The sequence below is a fragment of the Diabrotica undecimpunctata genome, chromosome 3, assembly GCF_040954645.1.
Source record: "Diabrotica undecimpunctata isolate CICGRU chromosome 3, icDiaUnde3, whole genome shotgun sequence".
Classification (NCBI taxonomy): domain Eukaryota; kingdom Metazoa; phylum Arthropoda; class Insecta; order Coleoptera; family Chrysomelidae; genus Diabrotica; species Diabrotica undecimpunctata.
The window spans coordinates 14,720,573-14,744,230 of NC_092805.1; the positions used below are offsets into that span (position 1 = coordinate 14,720,573).

General features: G+C 34.9%; 1 protein-coding gene across 3 annotated transcripts in view; it reads left to right on the forward strand.

Moving 5' to 3' along the window:
• Positions 1–23,658, forward strand: part of milt (trafficking kinesin-binding protein milt) — a 173,076-nt gene that overhangs the window by 101,350 nt on the left and 48,068 nt on the right. For all 3 annotated transcript variants that reach the window (XM_072525331.1, XM_072525330.1, XM_072525329.1), the window contains exons 3-5: positions 9,670–9,774; positions 14,072–14,148; positions 16,011–16,260. In XM_072525331.1, coding sequence (XP_072381432.1) covers positions 9,670–9,774; positions 14,072–14,148; positions 16,011–16,260 — 432 coding nt within the window. The remainder of the gene's footprint in view (positions 1–9,669; positions 9,775–14,071; positions 14,149–16,010; positions 16,261–23,658) is intronic.

A 23,658-nucleotide genomic window follows, 5' to 3' on the forward strand; every position in this document is an offset into this window, starting at 1 on the left:
AAAGTGACACCAGCGTTGTGTTTGTTATCTTCACCATTCGACATGAAGGAAAAAAATGTTGGATGAAAAAATAATTTTTTGAACGTGTGAACTATTAAGACACGAATATGGTCTATGTCATTGATGAGGATGAGAAGATACAGAAACTACCGCAGAACGCTATGTTGGCAGTGTTTTCGTACTTCAACATCACATTCAGTTTCCGCACATTTCGGTTCGCGTATCTACTACTAGTATCCCACAACAGGGACTATATCTGTTAATATCAATAATTCCATTCTCCATTCATGCTCCCACTCCGTTGCCAGTCGGAAGTTTGACCTTCGAATCATCCCCCTAAATGACTCGAACAACTAGATTTGCAGCACTCCAACACGGTACCGTTGGATCCGATATCCGGTGATATCGGATGAATGCCCCGCTTAAGTGTTGAATGGTACAAGGGAAAATGTGTTGCCTAAGCGATGCTTCAGAGAGCTGGAGACCTGTACCTGATAGCCTTTCTTTTCAACTCGGAGAAATAAAATGAATACGTAGACAAAAAGTCTACATATAAAAATATAAATAATTATTAAACTATTCAAACAACTAAAGAAACATAACAACCAAAGACGGGCTATTAGAGACCTGATAATCCATTATTCAGTCCCGATTTTGTACCAAATGGCAAAAAATAATTTTTTGCTGCAAATTCTCGATATACTCAAACATGGTTGATGCTTTTTTGAAATACTAGAGCTACCACATTACAAGTGGAAAAGTCCTTCGAAAATTTAAACTCATACAAATATGGAAAACATTAATCTTGGATTTTAATATAGTTTTTGTAAAAACATGGTGGGCATTTGTAAAAACAAGGTGGGCCATGTCAACATAATTTATCATAGTAAATAAAGATTATTTTTGTACCAATTTAAGACTTCTCTAAATAATGCTATGTAGTGTATGTAGTTATCATTTATCTGTGTTATCAGTTAACTTCAAAAATCTTTTATAAACTATGTCATGTCAAATGTCTAGATAGGTAATGATAAAATGTAAATAATATAACCGCCATTATTAAACGTTACAATTGCAAAAAATATTTTGGAACAACTTGTTTTACTCTGATAGTACCAGATCTACTTCCCTGTTGAGGGAAGTAGATTTCCGAGACCTGAAAAGGCCTAGAAAGTATTGTATCAATATTATATAAAATACTTCTGAACACAGGAATATTTGAGCGCAAAATACTAAGGAAGATATTTGGACCAACCCAATGCAGCGATGGTTCGTGGAGAATTAAAATGAATCACGAGCTGGATGAACTAATGCAGAGCGCAGATATTGTCAGATTTGTAAAGTCACAAAGACTAAACTGGCTTGGTCACCTAGAAAGAATGCCAGATAATCAAGCTGTAAAAGTAGTCCAGAGATGGAAGCCCCAAGGAAACAGAACAAGAGGAAGGCCCCGTAAAAGATGGATAGACGACGTAGAGAGGGATCTTAAAACCATGAACATCAGGCAGTGGCGAAGGAAAGTATCCGACAGGGCAGAATGGAAGAACATTGTTAAGCAGGCCAAGACTCACAAAGGGTTGTAGCGCCATTAGAAGAAGAAGAAGACTTCTGAACACAGAGCAACGTAAGGCAACAACGACAAGTTCTATTGGAAGAGAATTTTGGTGGAAGTAATGTGAGGATCAGAGAAGCGATAGAAAAAGAAGCAATGGAAAGATACGAAGAAATTGAGACTCTACAGTTAAAGTACGATAACCACAATGTACATACATAGGAAAGTTAAAGGACTCACAGCTAGACTAAGACAGAGACAGAGAGGAAATCTAACTGATTCTAACGGAATCATCATCTTGGACAAACAGAGTAAAATAAGAACGTAGAAAGAATACCTACAGAAACTGCTTAAAGACCAAAGAGATAACACGTTTTAGCTAGAAGATGAGGTAAATGATGGACCAAGAATATTGCAGCAGGAAGTTTATTGTGCAATAATAGCAAAAGATACAAGCAGAACTACCAAACTTATGGACAACTATGGACTTATACCAACTATGAAGAAATACCAACAGAATGGCTGAAGCAAGAGTTTATTCCACTTCCAAAAAAAACAGGAGAAAAGAAAGGCGAAGAATACCGTACGATAAGCTTCGTGAGTCATCTCCTAAAATTATTCCTAAAGATAATCCTTCTTCTTCTTCTACTTCCTCTTTATAAGCAATTCTGCTTGTTCATTGGCGGAATAATACCTCTATGGAAGGTTGTCACTCTTCACGTCTCTTTCGATCTCTCAGCGTATTTCCTGTAATTCTTCTCAGTACTCTCATCTCTGCCGTTTCCAGTAGCCTTTGCGTTGTGGCTGTGTCGGGTCTTGTTTTTGAGGCATATGTCATTATTGGTCTTAACAGAGTATTTTTATTTCTTTGTTTCCCATTCTGTATCCTCTTCCTCTGTTAACGCTTTTAATGATTTCATCCATGATCAAATTAAAGAGCATGGGGCTCAATGAATCCCCTTGTCTATAGATTCTGTCAGTTGTTCTGACTTCTGACTAATTATTCCGACTTCCATATTATTGTTTTGGTAGATGTTTCCGATAGCTTTTATAATATTTAGGGGAACTTCTCTATTATACAGAAGATGGATTACATCTTTGAGACTTACTCTGTCGAACGCCTTCTTTAGGTCAATCAGACACAGAAATGCTGGTCTATTTTACTCTAGTGATTTCTCAGTAATTTGCTTTATAACGAATATTGCATCTGTACATGATCTTCCACTACGAAAACCCTGTTGTTCATCTAATAAACTTATCCTCTGCTTTATTAGCACTTGTAAAATTTTAGTTGTAAGTTTTAGCGTAGTATTTAATAAGTTTACCTCTGTAGCTTTCTGGCTGTTTTTTATCTCCTTTTTTGATTAGTAGAATTAGTTTGCTCGTTCTCCATTCTTCCGGTATTTTATTGTGGTTCGGAGGTTCGGAAAGGCAGATACAGATAAATGCATTTTCTGCGAATATTCCGACACTCTTACTCACACAATGCTGGAGTGTAATAGATGTACAGTGGAGAGAAACAGAATGTATAGACAAATAGGTATGAACCCTGTGACTGTGAGAGAGATGATCGTGAAGACGACGAGAAGTAAAGAGGTATGGAATAGTGTTCACAATTACATCCCCGAACAGTAATTAAAAAGAAAGAAGAAGAGAAACACCAACCGGACCAACGACAGAGATAAGATCTAGATAAGAGAAGGTAGTGTTCTAAAAATGTCGTCAGCCAGGTCAGCCTTACAGCGGCCATCCCACTTTCGGAGTCCGGTACATGCGACAGTTAACTGCACACAAGTAGGAGAGAATCTTTTGCACTGCTATCTTTAGTACTAAATTAAACTAAAACCCAAATTTTAAGGACTCAAAATGGAGGTAGCATAAAAAAATTCGGTTCCCAACCCAACCAAGGCGACCTAGAATTTTCTCCCTGGAAAAGAATCCCTTACATGAAACTGAAAAAGGCATTTTACTAAACGAGTACCAGTTAAACAACATCAGATATGCAGATGAGACCATAGTATTTGTGGAAAACCTAGAAGACCTTATAATACAGTCAACAATATGGACTCAATATAAATGCAAAGAAGACAGAGCTCATGATAATTAGCAAGAAAAAGATAACACAAGGTCAACTCTATATGTAAGCACATCAAGAGAAGAAAGTTGAGGATGGAACCAAGACTTATCGTAAGTAAGTAACTAATTAATAGAGGTATTAAATCAAATAACAGTACCTCGCTATCATACATTGGACAAAATGACAAGAGACGAAGCAGTGGATTTGTACAACGAAAACCAAAATTTCTCAGGAAAAAGAGTTGGATTGTTAGCCAGATAAAAATAGACCTATTTACACACGAGGGTCTATTGACCTTGACCCTGCGAAATCAAACTGAATTTTGTATTTTTATTATTAATCCACGCTTTGTGAATTTAATAATTTGAACGATACTCAATTTGTCACTATAATGGTTTTTAAATTCAAGGTTTCAACTTTGTCGTCATCACTAACCTATTACAAAAAATAAACATGTGAACGTTATCAAAATTCAGACACCTATCTGCAATTTCTTGTTAAAAAAAAATGATATGAAATGTAAACTGTTGTACAATCATAAAATTTTATGTGTGAGTAGTTATTATTTTAGTATTTGCAGAACGTTGTCGAATGAGAGTGTCATATAATGTAAACTCGTGATCGTAGAAGTAAACAGTCGCAAAAATTTTTTGTGTTTCCAATGGTTTAATATTTCGGTTGTTTCATGTCAGTTCACAAGTTTTACACAGTAGTTAAGACTTTGGTGGTATTTTAATACTCAAGAAAGTAATTTAACTGTTAAGCGATGCATAACAATTGAATCAACACCAATTTCGACCCTATAATATTTAGTTTTGTTCGTAGAATGGCTACCTATAGGTCGTTGTTTTTCAGGTAAATACATTTATATATAGTTAGAATTATTTTATGTTATGAAAGGACTGTATTGTTCGCTTGAGTGCTCAAACTATTCCATTCTTCTGGAGTTTTTTTTTATAGATATAAATCTTTTTATCCTTTTCCCTTTGTGACGATTTTATTTTCAATTACTTTTCTATATTTTTTGTTTATCATCATATCACATGGCGCTACAGCAGCCATACTCACTACGCGGCCCTCGGAGCGATTTTTCGCGGCCCTCAGACTGCTAGGTAGTAAAACAAAATTTGCGAGTTATAATATAATTATGTTTCTATTTATGTATTTATTGAGATTACAGTAGTGTAGAGCGGCGCCATGCATTGTACCGCATTTCGCATTAGTCATCTTTACCCCCACCACAGTGGAACTGGCCGGCCAGTAAAGATGTTTCAAAACCATATGAACCTCGTAAATACGCATGCCCCAAAAAATAAATGGACCCTAAAAACATTTACCATTTACTGTAAATTTTTTTAACGAGCATAGCATTGATTTGAAAAACGTTTTTTCTGTGTGTACTGATGGTTGCCCATCAATGTTGGGGCGAAATATAGAGTTTGTTCAGCTGTTGAAAAAACACTTGGGAAATGATAATATGGGGACATTCTTTACCACACAGAAATGAGATGGCTGAGTAAGGGTAAAGTTTTGGAACGTTTCTTCAGCATTCGAGATGAGATTAATCTGTTTTTGGCTACAAAGAATAAAGAGTTTCCTGATATTCATAATTTTGGTTGGTGGCTTAAAGTAGCGTTTCTCACTGATACAATGAGCATTATGAATGAAACATTGACCAAATTGCAAGGAGACTACAATAACATTGTAACGAAAATGATGAATATTGTATTTTCACTGGAGCAGAAGCTAAATATGTATATTGAAGAATTGTCAAATGGAGATTATTCCAGCTTTCGTTCCGTTAAAGCATTGTTTGAAGAAAATCCAGATGAAGGTCAAGAGATTTCTGACCTACTAAAGCTGTTAGCAGACCTAAAGGATGAAATGTCTGTGAGGTTTAGTGGAGGAAGTTCCAAGAACCATTTCACTTGGAGGAAAATCCATGGGCAATAACAACAGCAAATATAGCTCATCTTTCTACTTTTGGATTCGAAGCTAGGGATTTAAAAATGAGTTAATTAATCTTCAGAATGATACAGAGCTCAAAAGTATTTTTGAAGAAAAAAAGAAGGAAAAAGCTCACTATAAGTTTTGAAGCAGTTGAAAATGATAAATTTCCTAACTTAATTGACTGTGCTCAGAAAATTTTGTGTATTTTTGCATCTACATATATGACTGTTAATCTACATTTAATCAGCTGAAGTTCATAAAAACAAGTACAGATCTAGGTTAACTAGTGAGAACGTTGAAAACATTTTGAGAATTTCAGTTTCTTCCCAACCTGGTAACATAGATGCCATTCTCGAGAGCTCTTAAGGATTTCGCCCGTCGACTTCAAAGAATTAACAAATTCAGGACTTGATATTCCTGGAGTCAAGTAAAAGACATTTTCCTGCTTTTTACATGCAAAACAGTCTACATAATTTATAATTATATTGTTTTTGCGTAACTTGTAATAAACTTATGTTATAGTCATATAGTGTTAAAGTCATTTCATACCACCACTTGTACTTGCGGCCCTGAGGAAAATTTCATTCAAACTATTAGGCTCTCTAAGAAATCCTAGTGAGGATTCCTGCGCTACAGCCTTCGTGATCCTTGGTCTGACTCAAAACATCCTTCCATACTTCCCTGTAAGTGCTTATCTTCTCAATTCTCTCACTACAATCTTCCCTAGGTCGTCTCCTTTTTCTCCATTCGACCGGCCTTTTTAGCTTAGTTATTTTGGCGGGGTCATTCCATCCATGGCCTCACCTGCCCGCAATTGTAGACGGTTTATTTTGATGGTTTTAACCATATCTGCATTACCAAAAAGTCTATAGAGTTACAAATTATATCGTCTTCTCCATAGTTGTCCTGTCATCTATGGTTCTCAGCATTTTTCGTTCAAATATTCGCAGCAACTCCTCCTCTCGCATCATTATTACCCATATTTCCGATAAGTAGTAAGTAAGAACTCTGCGTAATATCGTTTTATCAAGCATAGATTTTGTTGCTCTTGACATATTTGTCGCTTTTAGCTGCGGGTCTAGGCCAAAGTAGCAGCGATTAGTCGCGCATATTCGCTTCCTTATTTCTTTAAACATATTATTTTTGTAGTCCATTAATGACCCCAGATAAAATATATTTTTGAAATCAGAGGATCAAAACTATTTAAAGTCAATTTTTAGTTCTTCGGTACTAAAATGACTGTTGGGTTTTTTTACCAATTCTTTGTTAATTTTTTGACTCCAATAATGATAGAATTATGCTATTTCTCTTCTACATTATCCAGTTTTCAGAGATTTGACTTCTAAAAATTATACGAAGCTGAATTTTGTTACGATTATCCCCCAAGAAAGATGTTAAAAAGTTTTACCACTACCCGCCGGCTTTCCTTCGCAAGGGGGGAAGATCGATTTACCAAGAATCTGTACGTCTTAGAAAAAAATGTTTCAAAAATGTTTCAAATGTAGCTGAGATAATTTTGAACAAAAATGTTTATTATTACCTTTTGCGTAGAATGAACCGTTCTCTCAGAAACAATGCTTGAAGTGACCGGCGATGTTCAATGTCAGTTACGCGCGCGAAGTTAATTTCAAATAAAATATGTATCAACTCGACGGTAAAAACTCTTCATCTTTAAAATGCATTTTGATTTTTGTCGATAGGACACTCTGATCAAAAGATATCTAATTTTTACCATCGAGTTAATAGAAATCAACTCGAAATTGAAATATTGATTTCGCGCGCGTTACTGACATTCAAAAGCATTGTTTCTGAGATAACGATTTATTGTTGTCGTCTCGTCGGAAATAAGGGGTCGAACCGCCTTAGCATCCTCGTACGCTCTGCAGAGGGCTTCGACCGTCGTAGCGTAGGTGAAGAATCCTCTGCTAAGTTTATATTTCGCTATGGACTATTCGCGGAATTGGTTCGGTGTATCTTGTCTTGAAATAGACATTACCCAGTAAAATAAAAACACCAATTTGAGTTGTTGAATAAATCAGCCTCAGAGTCTGGAAGTGGTAGCTGGAGCAGAGCCCCTAGAGTGCAGGTGACTCTAGAAGTGCCCGCGAGAGACTGACCTCGCTGACCATCGTTGTCTGGTTGTTTTTTTTTCTATTGGTTGTTTTTCTTTATGGCTGGTTTTGTTGTCCTGTTTTAGGTGGGATACCTCTTCAGGACGTGGTTTGTTTTTGTTTGGTGTCGGCACGTGTCGCTGCAATGTGCTCACTGGTGGTACGCCTCGGTGGCTGTAGTCCTGCGGAGGAGGTGATATCCAGGGTGGTCAAAGGTGAAAGGGCTTGAGCTAAAACAGTCCTTTTCAGAAATTTATTTGAATGAATTTAATTATTAATGTATAAATGTTATGAATCGCGGAGAGGGCAGCTGTGGCTGTTACCTCAACAATAGACAGGTATAATTGTGCAATGGGATCCGGAAACCACAGAAAACCGATCCCTCCCTGTCCGTAGCAAAGCTCGAAGTGAGCTATGGGTAGGAATGGGAGTTTGCGTTTGGGGTGTCTGTTAAATACATTGCCGAAGACTGAGCAGGTAGTTTTAATGATATTTTGTGCTCTGAAGTTTTGGTTACGGGTGGTTTTGTTTGTATAACTCCTGCTCAGAGAGGAGAGCCTCTCATTGGTGGGCTGGATATTCGACAGTTGATGTATGTGGGCAAAGGGGTAGTCGTGCCATTTGTTGCTTACTCTACGCAGGATTCCCGTTGAAATCCCAGCAGTTGTTGTGTAAGGCGGTGATTGAACATGATGTAAAGATTTGCTCTATATTCAATCACCGGCCTGATAAATATTTTGTACGTGTGTCCGTCCATATTTACCACAGAGGGCATTGAGTCAACCGACTCTTCTTCTCACCCTGTTACAGGTTGCTGCAAGATCAGCCATCCAGTTTAGTGCTTCTGTAAACACCACACCGAGTTACTCAATCTGGTTACGGAGCTGGAGTCGATCGCCCCAGAGTCTGAGGTCGAGTCTTGCGGCTAAATTGTGTGTAGTGTGTCTGCTGAGATTGGGGTGTCTAAAGAGAATCAATTGTGTTTTATTAGGGTTAGGAGTTACTCTTCATCTCCCGCACCACCTGCCGATCAGGTCAAGGTGATTTTGAGCAAACCTACATAGAGCATCTGCATCTCGAGATGTTGTTACATGTTGTTACGAGGGCAGTGTCGTCTGCGTAGAGTAAAGTGAGGGTGCGAGTGTTTCGTGGATTAGAGAAGTCACTATTGTATGTCGTGTAAAGTATAGGTGCCAACAAGGAACCTTGTAGAACTCCAGCTGTAGGAGTAAAAGGGGCTAGAAATGACTCGCATCTTTACCGTGATTTTACGTTGAGTGACATACGAATGGATAAGTCTAACGAATGGGAATGGCAGACCGATGTTCAGTAGTTTCTTGACCAGTCTGTCATGCTAGACTTGGTCGAAAGCTTTTTGAACATCGAGAAAAATGTGATAGTTTACCGTCGTTAGATTATGCGATTAGATTAGAGCGATGCGGATCGGAGTGCGCACTAGTCCACAGATTATAGCAGTCGATGACATTCTCCACAAAATGTGCTAATAAACATTTGTGTTCAAAATGTTTTCTATGACGTACAGTTTCTTGGAAATAGATTTTTCCGCCCGCCCCCCCCCCTTTAGGGTGGTTTTAGGAGGAAGCCCGGGGAGTATAGAAGTGGTAAACTTTTTTGCATCTTTTTTGGGGTCCTAAAAATGCATTCTCGTCAAAATTCACCCTGTCCGTATGATTTTTAGAGATTCAGTGGCATTTTTGTCTCTGACGACTGGAGTATACTGAAGATACTTGCCGCTTTTAGAAACATATTGAAATCATCGAGTAGAGAAACCGCCACAACTGATGTAATGGGCTTAGGAACTTCCAATTGGGAAATATCTTGAATCACTCTTCATCTCTTACATACACGCCCGAGGAAGTTACTCAGGATCCCTTTTTTTCACGTATCGCGTCCAAAACTAATTTTAACCAGTGCTAAATATTTTGAATTTTTTAAAATGCTTCCCTTTTTTGTTACAGGTTACGAAAATCAAGACTGGTTTATACCGTCACCGGCTCTCGAAGTTGACGAGGCCGACCTCAAGTTGTCGCCGGATCAAATCCGGGAAACTTTGAATTATTTTCGTAAGTATTAAATATGTTTCTATTTTTAGAATACATTATCGATCTGTATTATATTATTTACTTTTTATCCTCGATATATAAATAACTATACCTTTATATCTTTTTCTTGTGTATAATGACATTTCATGGAATCAGCTATTTAGATTTAACAAATTATATTTTGATTGATTTTTCGAAACAATCAGATAATTTTCTTGGCTATTAAGATTTTTAAACTTTTTCGTTGATAATAGAAGGCCAATAAGTGAAATATAATAATCTGGTATCAATCAAAACTTCCTGATTTCTTGTAGTTGACAACTATTAAGGGTCCTATTTATATTTAAGTGCAAATTTTTATACAAGGTAACCCAGAGGAAATTTCCCTTTTTAGTCGTACCGCATTAAGCTGTAGATGCAGTTGGAGGAACGGTACGAACGTCATAGGTAGTCAAGAGTGTGCTATGGAGCAATGGTCAGGCGAACAACCTGCATTTATATTCGAAGCATATTTCAAGAAAAATGATTCGTATATAGTGGCAATGTTGTAAAAGCGTGGGTAGCCAAGTTTCGAAACACTGGTTCAGCCGAAAATCAGAAACACCCAGGTAACTCAAAGTCGGTTCGAAAAGCAGCGAATATTGCTGGAGTACGCCGGGCAGAGACTCGACATGCGAAAATATCGTCTCGTAAGGTTACACAGACATTACAAATTAGTCGTCTAAGCGTGTAACACATTTTAAAGAAATATTTGCTGCTCATTCGAACAAAATTCAGCTTTTACAGTAACTAAAACTTACAAACTCATCTTGTTACATGGCGAAATTAAATGGCCTCCTCAATCGCCTGACCTCACGCCTCTTGATTTATTTTTGTGCGGATACTTAATAAGCCACGTTTATGTTGATCTCCTGCTACCATCGCTCAGCTGAGACAATGAATTCGCGATAAAACCAACAATATTTCAATTGCTTTGTGCCAATTTACTATTTTTGTTGGGAATAAGCCATAATTTTGCTTTAAATTTTATAATCCAACTATTATGTAGATGTTTGCAAGAGGGCTATATGGACAACATTATGTTTAAAAAGTAGATCCGCATTTGTACGCTTTTATGTTTTGTTATGGTAATAAATCATTACAACTTTGTCTTTGATAACTTGTTGAAAAGGGAAATTTACTGTGGGTCACGTTATGCATGATGCGCACTGATTTTATAGGCTTCCAAAAAATATTTGAGGAAATTCTAGTAACGTGTTGACACGCCTTGCGTATTCGAGACCGATGATAATTAACATAGAAGTTCCTATAAGGTATATTACATTGCAGGTCCTGATTTTGTCACAATATTAAAAATTTACTAAGGATTTTGTTTTATACAGGGTGTTTCAAAAAAAGGTAACCCCGTCTCTAGGGTAGATAAAAAACTGAAAAATAATTGGGGTTTGCTTAGTAAAAAATTTTTGTAACGCCATCCGTTTTCAAGATACAGGGCGTTGAAGAAAAAAAAAATACGAATTTACGCATTTTTTACGAGTTTGCCGAAACTACTGGCAACATTGTAATGAAATTTTATACGAATATGTTTTGGAAGCTGATACATCCCATGAATTTGTTTTTATATCTGATTCTCATAGAGGGCGCTAGTTACACGGATCGTACTAAGTATTAGTCAATATAACTTTTTTAAGAGTATAATTATTAATCAAAATTTCAAGTAGGTGGTGGTAGGCAAATATATTTTGCCTACCACCGGGGTATTACTATTAGGGGTAGAAAATTGGTTACAGAAACTATGGGGGCGAAGATAGGGCAAGCAAAATAAACGCTACTTGTGCGAACGGCACTCAGAGTTTGTTAGGAGAACTGGGGTCGTGGATAAGTAAGTGACAAGGGGTCGGATGGAGGCAACCACAAAAATATGAAATAAAGTTATATCTCTTAAAATAAACTTATATCTCTTGGGATAAATAAAACAAAACACAGAAAGGAAACAGGAAACACCTCTAGTAAATTAGAAAGGGCGCCACTTAGAGGTGCCTAATTATAACCATTACAACAGCTAGTTGTAACTATCTAAATAATTATTAGAAATGCAAAACATATCTTTTTACATGAAACTCAAAAAAGGGGTTAGTTAAAAAAATAAACAAAATGTTAAGAAACAAAATTTAACATTTATTGTTGTGTCACCACAAACAGTTACAAAATAGACAATGCAAAAATGTTACAACAATAGTTGCAAAATACAAAAATTTGCTACAAAATCTTTCAAAATTGTTACTAGGTTATTTATAACTGTGGCCAATTTAGATTATTGAAATTAAGGGTATCTTTATAAATGAAAATATCGTAAGGTTTTACCTTTTCTACAAAAACAAAAATATGCCACAACAAAACAAATTAAAGCTAGCTGTCATATGTCAACATTCATTTTTGATGACAAAGAACAAATGGGTTGACAGCATAACCACGCCTTGGTTTATGCACAAAATTAAACACAAAATGTTACCTTTAATTCACATAAAATTTTGCACTGAAACTTCTGAGGATTAAACGAGGTTTAGGTACTGGACTTACTAACATTTCTGGCTTGAACTATCTGGACACGATCGAAGAAAAACTAGATCTATTTGAGGTTGAAACTGGCACATTCAAATACAAAACTGCTCCAGGAACAAACTAAGTGAGGTGAAGAGGCATTTATGCAAACCTTGGAAACCGGAACCATCTCATTCACTTTTCAGATGTTAACACAAATCTTTAGAACATCGAAACAAGTGGTTACTCTTCTAAATTTGATATATTACATAAAGTAAAATTCCACTTACTTCTGGCAAACTATACCGGCTTTCTCCTCACCACATAACAATGACCCGTTCCCTTCGATGGTCTCTTCAAACCTAACCTCTGTAACTACACATTGAACTGCTACATACTAAAAAACTTCACTAATTCCGATAAAAAAAACAATAAGGAAAAACCATTAAGAATTAGATGAAAATTCGGACCAACACCGAAACCAACTGCCTCTGACAGCGGCTCCACTGAGAGTGACGAAATTATCTTTAAAAATTGATCGCATAAGTTGGAATAAACAAACCATGGTTGAAACGCAAATCATTTATTAGAAAACGCAATATCAAGCAGTTCGAATAAAACATTAAAAGAAATACTGAGGAAGTACACATCTGTTAAATAATAAACAACTCTAAAATGGTTTATTATCGACTTGGCGACGTGAAAAGAACGAAATATTATTTGGGTTTTGAATTGAAAGATACGAACTAAGAAACATTAAAAAACTTACATTACAATGCATATATAAGGGGATTTCAAGAAATTTACAAATGCTACACTCTAAGGCCAGTATAATAGCAATAATGGGGTATACATCAGATATAATAATTGACACAGTAAAAAAACAGAGAGTGCAAACAGCACAAATGTGAATACTCAAGAGTTATAAGACACCGCCTGAAAGACCGAATAAGGAGAGACGAGATCAGAAAAAGAATGGAACAAACACATCAGAAGAATGGCGGATAAAAGAATCGTTAAAATAGCAAGGGACAAATTACCAAGTGATAGAAGTATCAGCCGACCGCGCAAACATATGAGTTGGAGTGACAATCTTCCATAGAGGCAACAACACGCCAATGAACAAGCAAAATTGCTTACGTAAAGAAAGAAGAACAAGAATATATATTTGTTTTATTGTTCATGCATTTTTGATGTTTTTTGAATATGAATCAACTCCAACATACATATTTTATTATAATTTGACTCTCTTGATTGACTGATTGTCTGAGACATACGTGTATAATAAAAAATATAGACGATAACTGAAGTGGTTTTTTTCACAAAAAAAATTAAACGTGCTAGATAAAAAAGTATGAACTAAACACCATTTTTATCTATTGCTGTAATGGACAGATTGTTATTATTTATTTTAACCTGTAAACAATGAAATACATGCTTTGGAAATTCTGATTGATGCCAGTTTATACAATGTTGGTGGATGAGCAGGCCATTATCACCAACTAATATCTGACTACCACAAAAAATACCTGTACTTAAATCACACGAATGTGACTGTACTTTTTATAATTTTTTAAAGTAAATTTCGTACAAAATCCATTTATCTTATCAATATTATCGAATAATAAGTATCTTGAGTGTTTATGAAAAAACAATATGTGCGAATTGATTATTACTCAGTATTTTTTTGCCAGAGTACACGTACATTTGACGTGGTGGTCATCTTTTAGTCGTAGGTCTGTCTGGCTTTCAGCCCCTTAACCGATATCTGTTTTAGTTCTATGTAGCAATCGCGTGAGCCAAATGACAAAGACCTACGATGACATTGAAGCGGTCACTAGGCTTCTGGAAGAGGTGAGTACAAAGATCATTCTATTTAATTTATTAACGTCAAAAAGTAAAACATTGTTTGGTGTGTTTGTGTGTAGATGTAACTAGATACGTAGAATTTTACATCAATTTCTGTACGTTAATTTCTCGATCTGTATCTCTTCTGTCTAGAGTTGGATTTCATCCATCTGGTACCAAACTGACTCATCGTATACTTTTCTTATTTGTGATCTCACTCTTTTTGTACTTTGGAATATTATCAAATCCAAAGTCTTCAAAATTATTTTTTCATCACTTGTTTTCTTTCTCTAATTGTTTCATTTTAAAATCCATTCCATTTTCTAAGACTTAAGTAGCTGTAACAACTGCCTGTCCATCGGCACTTCTTATGGAGTTGTTTGGCGTTTTTTTTCCATTATTATAAAAAAGTTTCTCTTCTTGGGCACACTGTATATTTATTTTGAGAGGTGTTATTTATTGTACTTTGGTGGCGTTCATAGAAGCTTTTCTTGTGTACTGTCATCTCGGTTATTTCAGATGCATAGGTTGCTATCACATTTACAGGTTTGACATCTAGTTTAATTTTTAACTATTCTTTCAGAGATAATTATATTCTTGTACTTGTATAAATTTTCTATATACTAACAGGGTCACTCCCTCTTTTGCTGTGGTGTCTTTCACAACACCATAGTAGTGTTTCTTTTGTAGGGCATATATCTAGCAATAAAACACTGAAAATTATATTTTGTCGTGTAAATACACAAAAAAGGTTTTTTACGTCAAATGAAATTAATTTGGAGTTGTTAGATAATTGAAAATGTTGTATTCCTCGTGCAGAAAGCTTTGTTCTAGTAAAAAATCTTTATTACAAATCCAATCATTACATTTGAAATTTTACATCTTGAAATTTGCATAAACCTTGAGCTTATAATATATCATCTAGGAATAAAGATTTCAAAATATCCCGTATTCAAACAGTTTTTATATTGGTCGAGATACGTAGACGATGTACTAGTATGTTTTACAGGAACTAACAGACAACTTGACCAATTCTTATCGTGAATAAATTCACTCCATAGTCATATTGAATTCACAATAGAAACAGAACAGAATCAATCCATAAATTTTGTAGATTTAAAAATTATCAGACTTAAAAACAAACATGAGTTCTCCGTATTTCATAAACCTACCCATACTGACACGACTATACATAATTCATCATCCCATCCTACACATCATAAATTAGCAGTCTACCATAGTATATTACATGGATTAATAGAAATTTCTATGTGTAAAAACAACTTCAAGATGGAATTGAATATCATTAAGCAAATAACAGTCAACAGTGGGTACAACGAACACACAATAAATAAAATTTTAAATCAAAAACTACATAAGAAAGCTCTGAAATTTGCATTTCCCCCACCGGAGAAAAAACCCAATACCTTCTACTCTATTACATAACAGACAAGATTTCAAACAAAAATAAAGTAAATTTTGTGGAAATGCTAAAAACAAAAGTTTTCAGTGTTTTATTGTTAGATAAAATGAATTTCCATCAAGTAACGGTCGAATTCATCAATTATTGCATATATGTGTATATTTTTCTTTGTAAATTACCGATTTGAAATACGCTTTTCGCTTTCCATAAACTGGTTATCCCCTTTCTCGCGTTGGTAGTCATCGTTGAATATTTCTTATCCCGAGACAGGGTCCTATTTCTGAGCCTAATTAGTTTATAGTTTATCGTAGGGTGCTAACCTGACTGCAGTCTCCAATTTGGATAAAGAAAAGGCTGAAAGAGGTGCAAGAATTGTAAAAAATATGTTGTTTACTTTTTTCTAATTTTTTTCTGTGTATCTAATGACAAATTATATGTGTGACAGAAAGAAAAGGATCTAGAACTGACAGCGAGGATCGGTAAGGAACTTCTGGTAAACAACAACAAGCTAGAAAATACGGTAGCTTCGTTAGAAACGGACTTGAAAGCGGCTCACGAGAAAATTACCCAACTTAGTCATGAAATTCACAAGAAGACGGAACTCATTCAGATACTTACCAATGATATGGAGGATACTGGATTCGAAAATGGATCATCGGGAAAAGTAAATTTGGACGTGATGAACAAAAAAATATGTAAGTATTTGTAAAACAGCAGTAGACGTGTCTTTTTAAAACAGATTCTGTTCTGTATTTTTTTGATTGAACGAAAATTTTGTACCAACCTATGGTTATTAGCGATTACCTAAGTTAGGGTTACAACTTACGACTATTATACATTATTTATACACTTCAATACTTTATTAGCTTTTCTACGGGAAACATGTTGTCCAACAACTGGGACAGACGCCATTTGGTTTCAAATTGCCGAATATTTATATAATAATATAACAGATGGATTTAAAAATCCAAATGTCTGTTTCGTCGACACCTGTTCCATATTATCGAAAGCCTTTTAGTAGTCGATAAAACAAATGAATACATCTTTTCTCTGATCGTAGCACGTTTTTACCAGGAGTTGCATATAAAATGGTGCCTCTCTGGTACCTAACTCACCCTTAAAACCAAACTGCGATTCTCTACTAACCTCTCCACATCTTTTATATATTCTCTGATTGTTAATTGTAAGAAATGCTTTAAGAACGTGATTCATGAGGCTAATTAATAAATCTGTGTTCTTCACTTTTGGCATTTGGCTTCTTAGGAATAATAACAAATGATGCCCGATGTCATAAATTTTGTTGAAAAGTTCACACAAGATTTTCCTATCTCTAGCAAAGCTTCATGGTCCTCTGCCACGTGAAAAAACTGTCCTGACTTTTCACTTACCTACATTTAACTAATTTGGTTTAATAAAATAATCCAAATGCAAAATTTGGTTCAATGTAACACAATTATACCTAATATAGCCAGTAAATACTGTCGTAATAAATCATAAATTAATCGTTAGAGGAAGGCATGATCTGCAAAAATGTATGGATTTAGATATAAATTTTATTATTTTCAGTTGCAGTAGATAAATTATTTTAAAGGATTAAATACTATGAGTTTCATTCTCGATTTAATATTTTTTTTCACGTTATCTTTTTATCTAACAGTGTATAAAATATATACTGCTTTGTTAAATAGTTATGATATTTATATCCGATGATTATATTCCCTAATATTTTTTAGTTATTAATAGAAAGCCTGTATAACATATTTCCGGCATTGTTAATACGGTATTTCATACTTTATAGTTGTCCGGCTAAAATTTTCTATTCTTAATTTAAATTATCTGTGAAATTTCCCGACTACAAAACGTTTCTGCTGACAGGAAGACGAATGGTATACGCCTACGCAGAAGTGGAGAAATGTACAGCATCTTAAGAAATCGGGAGAGATGTATGATTTAGAGATCAATGAAACAATTTAATTGGTGTTTGAACATACACTAATGAATCATCTATCAGGATGAGATTTATACACGATTTTATGCAATTAAAAATAGTTTTGCTTAGAAGAAAATTGTATGAATACCAACTAGAAAAACAGACTGGATTTAGAAAGCGATATAAAACCCGTGACTACCAACAAATTCGAAAAATCCTTTTTTTATAGCTTACTATAAAGCTTTAGGTAGCGTGAAACTGGTAACCATAAAAACCCATATAAACCATACAAAATCACCACAAAAAGGATCGATCACAACTCAAAGAAAGCATAGATGCCATACATTTTGATTTTATATTTAAATATTTAATGCATACGTATGTTGCGCCATCTATCGTTATAGCTGTTATATATATTTGGCGTTTTAGTCAACCCCATAGTAGGAGGAGTGATCTCGAGATGTCGCTGTAACTTGTTAACATACACTCGGGATCAAGAATTTAGAATTTGTTAATGTCACAAAAATTGTAGATGAAAGTGTAGTGAGTGATGTGTTTTGCTTAAAAAGGGTAATCTAATATCATGGTTCGTGGTAAAAAATTCAACTATTCTTCAATTAATCAAAAATGTATAAAATGTAAAATGTAAATTTACAATATACACTGGTGTGCCATCTATTGATGAAAACCTTAAAATGACGTGGAATATTGATTTTGTAACAAGAAGGTATCTAATTTATACCACAGTTTTCACTGCTGTGTGGTATGAAATTAACAACAGGTATCAAGGAATTCCCCGAAATTTAGTACAACAAAACATTCATAGATGGATGGATTAGCAACCAACAAAAATAGAACAGAATACGTAACATAATTAGTTCATTGAAACTGAAATTACTTTCGTTAAGATATATTAATGTAGCGCTATTTGTGTATTAATATTAGTATTAAGTATTATGAATAACGTGATTTATTTGTGATATCCAGAGATATAACAATAATGTAAGTAGATTTTTTGTTGTGTAGGTACTGACATAAAACCTTTAGATCAGTGTTTCTTAAATCTTTTTTGCCATGTAGTAAACATTTTCCGATATTTTTATTTTTGCATGGTTAACAGCATAAATATTGATATTTATATTTATTTAACTGGATTTCATATTATTTTGTAAGCAGTTTTATATTTTTATAATACTTTTTGTTGTAATTTCCGATTTTTTTATGAATTTTTTTCATTTTTTAAAAGTTTTTGTACTTTTTTTAGTTTCCGAAAAAAAAATTCATAAAAAAAGCCTTTTTTCGCTTTTTTGGCCAAGTCGAAAAAAGAAATTGCAAAGAATAGCCATTTCCGGTTTGCCAGATTTTTACCAGAGACCTTTAGTATCCAAAAACTATTAAACACTTCCAAGAAGTGAAAAAATCTTGACAAAAATAATTCTTTTGAGAGCTAGCACACTTCAGTATGAAGAATCTATGAAATTCCTCGTCATTTATTGACACATCTGAGCAAATAATCTAGAATTTAATGCATTGCTACGAATTTTGTTTACTGCATTTATGACCAATTGAAGAGATTCATTTGGCATTTAGATTTTTAGCTACGAAATATCTGTCGATTGGTGATTTATCTCTTGCTATTTAGACGCCACGGGTCTCCTCCATTCTGCTTATGTGGTTATTCCATTCTTTTTTTCTATTTTGTGTTCATTCATTTATACACTGTACGTTACATTTTCTTCGAATGTCTTCACTTCTCTTTCGATCTCTCTGCGTATTTCCTGTAATTCTTCTCAGTACTCTCATCTCTGCCGTTTCCAGCAGCGTTTGCGTTGTTGCTGTGTCGGGTCTTGTTTCTGAGGCACATGTCATTATTGGTCTTACACTGACTTTATAAATTCTTGACTTCATCTCAGTGTTAATGTGTATGTTTCACCAAATAGTGTTATTAAGGCAACCTGCCAGTCTATTTGCTTTTTGTACTTGATCTCTCACTTCTTTGTCCAGGTCTCCATACCTAGACGGTGTAATTTAAAGGTAGTTTATTTCCATTACTTGTTCAATGATGATGCCATCAATTTCTATTTTACATCTGGTTGGTTATTTGCTGACTACTATTGTTTTAGTTTTCTAAGATGAGGTTGTCATATTAAATTCTTTTGCTCTTATGTTAAATCTGTGGACCAGTCTTTGCAGACTATCTTCATCTTGGGCTATCAATATTGCGTCGTCTGTGTAATAGAGTATTTTTAGTTCTTTGTTTCCCATTCTGTATCCTCTTCCTTTGTTAACGCTCTTGATTATTTCATCCATGATCAAATTGAAGAGCATGGGGCTGAATGAATCCCCTTGTCTTTAGATTCTGTCAGTTGTCCATCTATTCTGACTTCCATTTTGTTGTTTTGGTAGATGTTTTCGATAGTTTTTATAATATTTAGGGGAACTTCTCTATTATACAGAAGATGGATTACATCTTTCGAGTTTTACTCTGTCAAACGCTTTTTTTAGGTCAATCAGACACAGAAGTGCTGGTCTATTACTTACGAAATATTTTAAGACACATTAAGATAGGACGTCTGGGGGTCATGTAATGCGGATGGAACAAACTGACCCAGCTAGAAAAACGTTCCTTGATAGACCCATTGGTCAGAGAAGAAATGGAAGACCCAGAATGGGTCTGAGAAGATTCCTTGATCAGAATGATGATGATGAATGTTGTCGATGAATGACTCAATAAATTTCAGACACCCAGGTACATTTTGTTTCAAATAGCTTAGAAAACCGCGATAATGTCCAAACGAGGCTGGTGCTCCATCTGCTGCTGCCGATATTATACGTGATACAGGAATCACTTTTTCCGTAGAATAGTCTTTCAAAACATTGAACATTGATTCGCCTTTTGTGTCTGCTATCAAAGTTCTCGCAAACAGAAGTTCCTCTTCGATTTCTCGATCAATACCAAAACGAACATAGGACTAACAAGAAATCTTCAACATCATGCTCATTTCATCAGTACATTTTTAAACCGTGTTCAGAAAATATTCCCAAAGGAATGTATAGGCTGGTTTAAAATAGTTTTTAACACCCAGTCACTTGCTTGCAAAATCAGTTGTTCTCCGGTATTATGAAATTTTTCTGATTTTGCTAGGAGAAGTGAACCAGCTCATTATTGTATCTTTTTGAAATTGAAGCAAATATGTTTTCTTCCGTAGGTACTTCTTTTCTAAAGTTTTTCTTTCCGATTTTTAAAGTACTAAATAAATATTTACTTACTTTATGATGGTGGGTGGCACCATCTTAATGGATCATCCATCTTGATTGATTGATTCCATAGCTTGTACAAGATTTTGGTGTAAAAAAGGCACATGGGCAGATGTTGGTTTGGCGTGGATGGGATAAAGTTTCATTTAGATAAAACGGGATGAATACAATACAGCAATAATACGAACAATTTCATGAATGACAATTCATATTCATGTAAGATATACTCAATGCCTCCTAAACATGCTAATTACATGAACAGTCGGGTGGAGTCTGTGAGGCCCAGTTTTTATTTTACACAATACATTAGAAAGGGTTAAAATAAAACTATTTAATATATGTACAATCTTTTTTTTTTATTTCATTTTTAATACATCTTAACCTTTAAACCCAATGAAAAATAAACAACATCTTTAAGAAAATGCAAAAAAAAGTTAACAAAAATGTACTTCTCTTACATTTAATAAACAAAATTCTAATCCTAATTTCAATTTTTGACATTTGACACAAAAATATCGTGTTTTACGATTTGGACAATAGACGCAACGACCTCGTGTGTTTGGACGCGGAGGCTCTGGATCTGCATGTACTTCGCCTAATTTTTGGGCGATATTTCTGATATCCTTTTGTAAATAAGGGTCTCTTATTCTGATTAGCATGTTCTCTCTTGTCAAGGCTAAGTTAATTGATTTCAGAAACAATCTTCGTTCCGGAATTAGGTCGTTTTCATTTGCATTACATTCATGTATGACGTGAGAGTTTATGCCTGCTATGTTGAGCAAATTATAAAAAATGACCATTGGCCATCTTCGGATGTTTCTGTCTACATTATAAGCCGCACATTTCTGATTAACTCAGTCAACGTCCGATATTGTAATGTTATAAAAAGTAATAATATTGGGCTGACAAGCATCTCCAGAATCTTCATCAATCGAGTCATCATAGTAAAAAGATGATAACAGCGTCACGACTTTTTTTGGGATATACGACACCAAAGTAATGGATTTGGAAAATGCAAACATAGACGAGTAATGAGGTCTGCTGAGATCAAGAAGTTCCTTTGAAATCTGCCTTTTATTTTTGCGAATTGTTGAAACAATTGTAATTTTGTGCTGCTCCAACATGCGTTTTACAATTTCGTAACTTGTAAACCAATTATCCATGGTTATATTTCTAGACGATCCAAACACAGGCTCACATTCTTTTCACTACATCGGTGGTTTTAGTACTAACGCGATAGGCCCTGGAAGCTGAGCTCCAAAGTATACTTTCATATTTACCAAACATTTGGCGTCCACTAAGGAAAATACTTTTATGCCATATTTGGCTGGCTTATGTTAAGTTGTCAAGTAAGATCCATGAACGTAATTAAATTGGTCAAAAACGTTTCTTATTGGTGCAAGTTTTTCTATGGTTCTTCTTTCTTCTCTAGTATTTACGTCATCAAAACGCAAGCAACGTAGCAAGAATACAAATCGCCCATGAGCCATAGTAGCTCGAAACCCCTCTTCGCCTGTTCCATCAGTAGCCCACAATTCTTTGCAATTTCGGCGGCTTGCTTTGAAAACCCCAGCTAGGTATAATGGACCAATTAACGCCTTAATTTCCACAGTATCTGTAGGTCTAGCTTCATTCGGATCTGCATAATTGTTTCTTAGTTTAGAAATAAATATGTTTGTGTTCTGTACAATAGTTTCGAGAATATTATCATCAATAAAATATTTCCAACACTCTAAAGAATTAACTACTTGACAAGAATTTCCTTTTGAACCTGGTAAGTATGAAATTAAATTAGAACTTCTTGTCCGAACATTTTTTGGAGGCGCATGGTTTCACCAGGATACCCCATCTTTTGCATAATAAAAGAGCCGCCGGTTTTCCAAAATATTTTGAAGTTGCAGGTTTCTCCGCCAATCCTTCTTTCAATTCTGTTTCCAATTCTTCCTCCCATTCTTCTTTTGTGTCTGTGTTGTGGCCACTTTCTTCAAAAATTAAAGGCTGGAAAATTACTATATTTATAAATAACCATAGCAATTAAAATACTTACTCTATGTAGGTTATAGGTACTTCACAAAAAATAGGAAAATAAATTTACTTGTCGAACTCACAAAAGTTACTCGAATAGTCGGGTAGAGTCTGACATACCAGAAGTGCAAATAACTAGCGAACTATTATACACTAATGCAAACCCCGTTGTTCACTGTTGATCGACATGTGGACGGAAAGGTACTGACGAAAACGAACGCAGTGCACTCCGACATAAAATAAGCAGTGATTCATTAGAAATAAATTGTCGCTGGTCTCACAGGCCCCACCCGACTACTCAAGGGTTAAATAATTTTAATGGTCCTTTTTTAAGTATATCCCCTAATTTCTTTTCTCGTTGTCGTGGACACCCTCTCCTTTAAGTCGAAAAGGATACCTAGAAGTGCATATAAACCCCTTTGGGAATATATGATCTAGATCTAGAAGGAACATAGACAGTTTGCTCCAGGGAGAACTCTTGCTGCTGCAAATTGGTCTGAAGGGTACATTACTTTGTGAATTTTCTGTTGTAAATTCATAATTTTTTATTTCAGAATTTTTTGAAAGCGATTTCGTGACAGGAAATTGAACCGTCAATGAAAAATGTATTTCTCTCATTACAATATTAAATACAATAATTACATCCGAGTTCTAAAAATAGATCTTATCTCTAAGCAAAAATGTCTGCGTAATCGACCTATCTTAAGCAACAGACGTTTACTAGTCCTGTATTATGATATGATATAAAAGATTTATTAGCAAATAAACTGCCACCGTATGTAAATAAGATAGCCTTAAATATATTGTTTACATCGTCTTCGAATGACAATGTAATTACATAAACCCGATATACTATGCGCCTGTGCTCGATTTTATAAGA